The sequence below is a fragment of the Haliotis rufescens genome, unplaced genomic scaffold, assembly GCF_023055435.1.
Source record: "Haliotis rufescens isolate VD_foot unplaced genomic scaffold, xgHalRufe1.0.p SCAF_3, whole genome shotgun sequence".
Taxonomy (NCBI): domain Eukaryota; kingdom Metazoa; phylum Mollusca; class Gastropoda; order Lepetellida; family Haliotidae; genus Haliotis; species Haliotis rufescens.
Genome location: NW_025964001.1, coordinates 67,283,074 through 67,291,428, shown reverse-complemented (window position 1 = coordinate 67,291,428; position 8,355 = coordinate 67,283,074). Strand labels below are relative to the sequence as shown.

Genomic DNA, 8,355 nt, shown 5'->3' with positions numbered 1-8,355 from the left:
TTTGTTTTTTCTATACAATAGTTAAGTGCTTGTTCACTTCTGTTTAAATAGTGCCCTATGATAATATATTCATGGGGCGGTAGGGTAGCCTAGTGAGCCAGCTAGTCACGCCGAAGACACGGGTTCGATTCTCCACATGAATACAATGTGTGAAGCCCATTTCTAGTGTCCCCCGCCGTGATATTGCTGGAATATTGCTAAAAGCGGCGTAAATCATACTTACTCACTCACCCACTAATACAGTTTTGGTTTTGTCCACTGTGCTAGCCGCTTTGAAGGTGTGAGGGATGTGTTTTGAGTCTGGTTCATTAGCTGAAGAGATATGACGGACCTACACATCTTAATGGCATTTTGCAGTTTCATGCAGGAATTATTGAATTTTCGTTTTTTTTAATCCCATCACGGGAATTAAGGCTGCTACAGATTATTATGAAACATAATTGGTATTCTGTTTAACTCAAACCTCTTTTTTACAAGGCTCCGTACATATGTACCTTCGTCACATCATCAACAATCCGCGCCTACGCTCGTCATAAGCGCCGACTGATTGGATCGTGTGGTCAGCCTCACTGACTTGGTAGATGCATATCATCGTATCCAAATTGCGTGGATCGATGCTTATGATGTCCATCACTGGATTGTCTGGTGCAGATTCGATTATTTACAGACCGCCGTTTATATATCATGGCCGGGATATTGCTGAGTGCGGCGTTAAACAACAAACAAACAAGAATCTTTATAGCCTGAAAATCTTTCGAAAGCAATCTCTGAGCGTTGGATGTGTGTGTGTGTGTGTGTGTGTGTGTGTGTGTGTGTGTGTGTGTGTGCGTGCGTGTGTGCGTGCGTGCGTGCGTGCGTGCGTGCGCCTGCGTGATATTAAGGGGATTAAAGAAGGACTGGTCGGCTTGGAGTCAGTATACTGTGTCTGAGTGGGGTATTCATATTAAACTACGGCATGGCATCTCAGTAGGCTAGCACTATAAAATCGGTATTTTTGACGTTTTTAATAGTTTCAGACTTTAAATATCAATTTAGTGATAATGTATATGTACTGCAGGGAGTGGTTGTGTTAGTCTAGACTAAATCTCTTGTGGCACATTAACACCTACATATCATCACTACACATGAGCTTGGCTGATGGCGTAAAGCCCCGACGTTTGGCATTTTGTCTGCATCATTAAAATATTTCATTTTGGGCATGTGGCATTGCAGCACCGTGCACATTTTATGCCTTCCACACCTTCAGCTGCTCGAACATCAACGACGATGTGCATTGCGATCACGATGACACACCAGGCCCAACCCCCGCAGCCCGAAAGGTGATAGACCAGATTGGAATGGGGCCAGGGCCACGATAGAGACGTTCAGTACCAGAGCTTGTATCACTCATCTCAGTGATTTGTTTGTTTGTTTGTTGATTAACGCCGCCCTCAGCAATATTACAGCATTATCACGGCGGTCTGTAAATCATCGAGTCTGGACCAGACAATCCAGTGATTGGTATCATGAGCATCGATCCTCGCAATTGGGATACGATGACATGCATCAACCATGTCAGACCACCCGATCCCGTTAGTTGGGAAAGCAAGAAAGAACAAACAAATCATTCAGGAAGCAACAACGTTGCTCATGTGACCTTTGCAACGTGCTGAATGTTTCCGATTGATGACAGTAGAGAACATATTGTGGAAGCTGTCTGACTGGCGCTGATATGAAGGACAAACCCGAAATATAAAATCAGATGTTATTGTTAATAATTGGTTTGACGCCGAGTGTGATATATTTAAAAGCTGCAAACTTCTAAATAGGTTTAGAAAACATAGAATCACTAATTATCTATGTAGGTTATCACATGTGGGATGTCACTTTAGTTATTTTACGAGTGCTTTATTTAATTTCTCTACTTTCTTTGTTTTGTCCTGGTTAAACTTCCGGGTTTAGTCAGTGCAAGGCCAAGCACATGGATGTAAATAGAATATGAAATGAACTTGTGTAGGGTGTAAAGGGCACATAAAATTTATTGTACCTGTCAATTATAAACCTTACAATTCAAGTGCCAGTAAAAGAATTTGAAGAACATACATATTACATAATATCGGTCACAATGTTTCAAGACTGAATATGACCGCCTCCGTGGTCTAGTGGTAGAGCGTCCGCCCGGAGAGCGGAAGATCTGGGGTTCGATCCCCGGCCGCGTCATACCAAAAGCCGTTAAAAGATGGTACTGATGTTACCCTGTCTGGCGCTCGGCATTAAGGGGTTAAAACAAGGACTGGTCGGCTCGGAGTCAGTATACTGTGTCTGAGTGGCGCTCGGCATTAAGGGGCTAAAACAAGGACTGGTCGGCTCGGAGTCAGTATACTGTGTCTGAGTGGCGCTCGGCATTAAGGGGCTAAAACAAGGACTGGTCGGCTCGGAGTCAGTATACTGTGTCTGAGTGGGGTATTCATGTTAAACTGCGGCATGGTATCTCAGTGAGCTAGCACTATAAACCGACATTAGTCCTGACTAGTACAGTCACACAAACACATGCACGTCGCTATATAAGTGCAATTATCTTGGATGCGACGTTAAACCCCATTTCACCTCACCTGAAGACTGAATCAAGAATGTATGAATCAATCTATGCTGAAGTTTAAAATAAACCATTCAAGACAGTGTATAATTGTGTGTCGATGGCCAAAGTGTATCACCTACAATCTACATGATTCTAAAAGGTTCAGGTCTGTTCTGAAAAAAAAAAACAAGCATCTAGAAATAATATTACCACCATTGATTGGTATCAACACTTTTGAAATCCTTTATCACCCCCCGACATTGAAGATCAGTGTGACGCAGAGCCGACGGAACCAAATAGATTCGCTCGACATGATACAAACCAACATGTCACCCTTGACATTCTCTCTCTCCAATAACGAGAGATGAGATTTTAGAAAATGATGTGAAAGTGAGTGAGTGAGTATGGTTTTACACCGTTTTAGCAATATCACGGCGGGGGACGCCAGAAATGGGCTTCACACATTGTACCCATGTGGGGAATCGAACCCGGGCCTTCGGCGTGACGAGCGAACGCTTTAACCACTAGGCTACACCACCGCCCCGAAGATGAAATGTCACTTAAGTGATATTACTACAACTTACCGGGGTCGACGACATTGAGAGTGTAGTTAATGGTTAGATGATACCGAAGACCATTGGACAAGAACACTCTGAAAAGTCCTGATCTGTTTTTGGTCACGTTGAAGTGGGTTAATTGATAGTATTCCACGTGACGCAGCCCTTTCAACTTGTCATAGTGCCACATGCCGCATTCAGTGTCCTCCAATAGATTTCTGTCAGTCCCTTCTCTATGTTGAATCCATCCTACAAGAACCGATGGTGGATTGGACACAACTGAGAAATTGGCAGTAACGGTTTCTCCCGTATGCAGCAAATGTACCCTTGCTTGGTCGCGTTTGTCCTGTAGCTTTACCATACCTTAAACAGATAAGCACCAGGGTATAGTGAATACAGTGAGTTAGGGAGTATGGTTTTACGCCGCTTTTAGCAATATTCCAGCAGTATAACGGCGGGGGACACCACAATGGGCTTCACACATTGTACCCATGTCGGGAATCGAACCCGGGCCTTCGTCATGACGAGCGAACGCTTTAACCACTAGGCTACCCCACCGCCCCTACAGTAAATATAACATAAATATGAAACGCCCAAAGCAAAAGAATAGCCAGTCTTGGTTATTTATTTGGTGTAAAGGGCAAAAAATGTCTATAAAAATTACATGAATGGACCACTGAAAATCAGTGATGACACTAGGTGTTCGCGGAAAGGCTTTATCATATTTTTTCGGATTGATGACATCATATATGTTCTGCAGGTTTGTTTTGCATAGCTAAACCTATTCAGTCATGTAGAACCAATACAAAACGTTGACGCCAGAGAACAACCAGTCTCGATTATCCGACGAAACAGATTCCACGCGGCGAAATGGACAAGACAGCGATGAGCATTTTATGAATGGATCACTCAAAATCAGTGATGACACCAAGTGGTGGCAAAAAGTCGGATGCTACCAGTAGACAAGGGCACGATACAAACACTTTAGGCTTTCTATCCAGATGTGCTATATACCTGTCTGTTCAACTTCTAATTTAAGCGACTGTGGTGTCATAGGCCCCCATACCATTGAGCTCAGGTTAATCTCAACGAGCGGTTGCTGGGTGCGGCGTTTTGCAAAAACAAACACTTACTTTTGTCATGAAATTTGAGTGACTAACGGATTCTCCCGGTGGAGAAAGACATGATAACCCTTTTCGCGAACATCTGGGCCCTCTTGCACAAAGCTTAGCGCTAAGACTACTGTAAGCCTATGTTAAAGTATGGGAGTTACGATCATCTTAGCGCTAAGATCGCTTTGTGTAAGTAGGCCCTGCTGTCATCACTGATTTTCAGTGATCTCTTCATAACTTTCACTTATTTTGCATAATTATATATTTTCGTCGAATAATCGAGAATCGTTGTTCTCTGGCGTTGACGTTTAATATGAATTAAAGAATTACTCTCCAGACAAATATGATTTTATGAGAATTATATTTAGGAGATAAACATACTTTGTTTTCAATGTAGAGCCAGGTTACCTCTAGATTTAACAGCGCTAAACCGAATTTGGAACCGAACGCGCAGCGTATAGAGTACAGAGAAGCACCAAATCCCAAGCTCCCTGTTGTCCCCAAAACTTAAAATATATTCTCTTTAAAGATTTTTATTGTGTTTTCCGCGCGAAATGTATTGCCACACTTCCTTTGAATATTGTAGTAACCGCAACTTTTGCATTTTGTAACCTGTAATTGTAGATATAGTTATTTAAATATGCCTACCGACAATGACTGAAAATAGTACTATTCTGTGAATATTAGCTTCCGCGGTGATGCGGCCGTGAAACCAGCTGTTTCAATCAGAGGGGGTTTATTGTGTTTTAATAGTCTCTGATTGACCAATCAGAATCGAGTCATTTCCAAATTCATGGTAGAATATGAAATATAAGATAGCTACGCGATAAATCGCAAAGAGCAATTGAAAACAAAGCATGGTTTATTTCACGATAAAACATTGTCCTATCATGACGTTATGTCTGGAGATTCGAACATGCGCTCGCAACTTGATGACGTTGTAAATTGGGACTGCACCCCTCATCGTTTATTCTCCCTGTAGTTTTATTGTACGATAAAGAACGACCAAATAATAGCGTGAAACTTTTGCCATGACGTCATTCCTCACTGACCCACTGCTTGATAAGTCTTTGTTTCAGTATGACCAATACTCACATTGAACAACCTTAAGTTCAACGATGCTTTCCACAGTCTCACCCCCAGCAGTGGGACTGCCAGCCTGACAAACAAACGTGCCTTCTTCCTCACATCTCACGTTGGTCAAACGATAAACACTGGTGAAACCCTCCACCGGATGTTGACGAAAGCCATATTTGTGTGTGAGGTTATCCGTGTTTACGTTGACGCCATCCTTGTGCCACTTGACCAGAGGAGGAGGGTATCCATCAATGGAGCATGCCAGAGTGATGTTTGCACCCTCACTAGAACTGTATGTATCCCTTTCCTCGTTATTACTTGAGATAGCAATGTTCTGTGGGGGATCTGAAAAACAGAGTCTGAACTTTACTTTGAATGCCACAAAATATCAACGTACTTATGAACGTATTCATTAAGCTGCAGTGTTTTATGGGGCACGAGTCGCTATTCGGCTTGTCCCGGAATAACATCATTAATTGAGATAGCAATGTTCTGTGGGGGATCTGAAAAAGAGAGTCTGAACTTCATTTTTGAATGCCACAAAATATCAACGTACTTATGAACGTGTTTATTAAGCTGCAGTGTTTTATAGGGCACGAGTCGCTATTCGGCTTGTCCCGGAATAACACGAGTTGGTCACGAATGGCCTTGTTCTATTCCTCTCTGACTTGTCACCAGGATTATTCACCTTCCTTGGTGGTCATCAATGACAGTCACCGGTTGTTCTGTGACCAACTTACCATTATATGGCCCGGGAACAACTTGTCAGTCATTAACCGTATCTCACAAACGCGCCTGATCCTCGCTACCCAGCTCACTGTATCAACAATAGTTGCAAGGAAATTGAAACGGATACTTAAGTCCAATTATATTAATAACCTGCCATAGTCCATTACTTGGTAAGGGCAGTAGAAAAACCCAACCAACCAGACCCACCACCCAGTTATACGCATCGCTTGTACCCCTCTCTACAGACATAAACCTTTATGAGTGAGTCAGTTGGGTTTAACGCCGCTTTTAACAGTATTCCAGTTATATCACAGTGTGTAAGCTTAATTTGGGAGGAAAGCCCTAAGTGATGCAGGTCTCAAACGTTTACCTTTTCGGTGAAACCCACGAGCACAGGTATGGTGCTGACAAACCTAGAAACATAATCGGGGCGAACCAGGATTCGAACCCACAATCATAGGTTTCTGGCATGCCCAAGGGACGCAACTCTGCACAGAGAATCGCATCGCCTTAGACGACTGGGCCACCCTTGCCCCCTAAACCTTTAAGAGATGACCTTATCGCTTTGAAATTGCAAGCAGCGGCAGTGGTTCTTGCACAAATGTTAATGATTTCCTTGTTTTCATTGGCATATTGTATCGTTGGCACATTTTGTATTTACAGAACCGACGAAATCATATATAATTATTGCTAAAATTGTAAAGTCGACGTCACATCAACGATAATGTCCATTATCTACTGATTGTATCATTAATAACCATGTGTTGATGCTGTCATCACTGCCAACATTTTTGTCTATATCATTGTTTCTCCAGTCATATGTATTTAAAGTATGTATAGATAGACAGAGATATATAAAACTTGTTCCACACGGTATCGATTGCATATCGTTCAAAAATCAACTTAAAAGTATGTCCATTTAAAAACTTATTAACATATCATTCTTATCTTTAGTTTTCTCCCTTACGTAACTATTTATAATGACATTTAATCAATATTAGAGAACACGTTCCTCCTCTCATTCTCACGAAGTTTCCCATACCTTACAGGATTCTGCTGGTAGAGAGAACGAATCTTAGATTTGATTCGTTTGTTATTATCCTTGATTTGCCAGCACCTTAGTCAGTGCCGTGGTTTCAGCGAGTGATCAACAAGTTCTCCTAACCCGGTATATAACTATTCTATTGTTTGTTTGTTTGTTGTTTAACGTCGCACTTTGCAATATCCCAGCTATATGACGGCGGTCTGTAAATAATCGAGTCGGGACCAGACAATCCTGTGATTGATATCATGAGCATCGATCCACGTAATTGGGATCGATGACCTGCATCAACCAAGTCAGCGAGTCTGACTACCCGATCCCGTTAGTCGCCTCTTACCACAAGCATAGTTGCCATTTACGGCAAGAATGGGTTGCTGAAGACCTATTCTAACCCGGATCTTCACGGGTCAACTAGAGTACTGGTCAAATCGTCGCTTAACCGTGTTCGACGTCATATGCAGCTACTTCTTCGCATAAAAGTTGCATTGGTATAAGCACAAACTTGATTTGTAGACACTTAGTAGTAGGTTGTCCAATATAAACAATCATTAGTAGATCGAAACCAACACTCACAGTTCACGAGTACTTCCAGCGTTTTATTCCCAACTTGGTCGCCATTTTCGTCTACAATGCATGTGTAGTTTCCTCGACTTGTGATTGTAGCTGGCTTGAACAAAAGTGACGCATTTCCCCATTGAAATGTTGGATCATCTTCTTTAGTCCAGGAGACTTTGTAGTTGCACTGTGATACACACCGAGCCTTGCATGTGACGGTCGCCTCCCTCCCAACGTCAATCCCCCATGGCGACTGTTCTGTCAGGGTTATGGAAGCTGAAGAAAGGATATTTCGGAAATTAGCTATTATTAACATACCACCATACATGATCCATTTATGTTTGTAAACAATCAGCATAAACAAACATTCTTGGTATATATTAACCTGTTTTTACTTCGACAAAAGCAAACGCAAACACCACTGCATAAAACATAACTTGGCCGTCGTTCCCACGTTAACACAAGTGGGCAATCAAGGAAATATTTTTTTATGCCGATTTAATAATCCAAAACACACTTAACGGTAAAAGCTGTTGTGAAACAATACAAGGTCGCTACAAAGTTTTTGTTTGTTGCTTAAACCTGCACTCAATATTCCATTTGTATGACGGCGGTCTGTAAATAATCAAGTTTACACAAGACAATCCAGTGATTCATATCATGACCAGTCATAAAAAAATAGACCCCCTCCGTGGTCCGCCTCCGTCAGCCCGGAGAACGGAAGGT

At 42.2% G+C, this 8,355-nt stretch overlaps 1 protein-coding gene across 1 annotated transcript in view; it reads right to left on the bottom strand.

Moving 5' to 3' along the window:
• LOC124151470 overlaps window positions 1–8,077 on the bottom strand; it is a 17,138-nt gene extending 9,061 nt beyond the window's left edge. Inside the window, exons 1-4 of the mRNA XM_046523956.2 lie at window positions 8,015–8,077; window positions 7,648–7,905; window positions 5,322–5,648; window positions 3,142–3,477 (exon numbers count right to left, since the gene is read on the bottom strand). Of these exons, the coding sequence (XP_046379912.2) occupies window positions 3,142–3,477; window positions 5,322–5,648; window positions 7,648–7,905; window positions 8,015–8,063 (970 nt within the window). The 5' untranslated portion in view covers window positions 8,064–8,077. The remainder of the gene's footprint in view (window positions 1–3,141; window positions 3,478–5,321; window positions 5,649–7,647; window positions 7,906–8,014) is intronic.
• Between the last annotated feature and the right edge of the window lie 278 nt (window positions 8,078–8,355).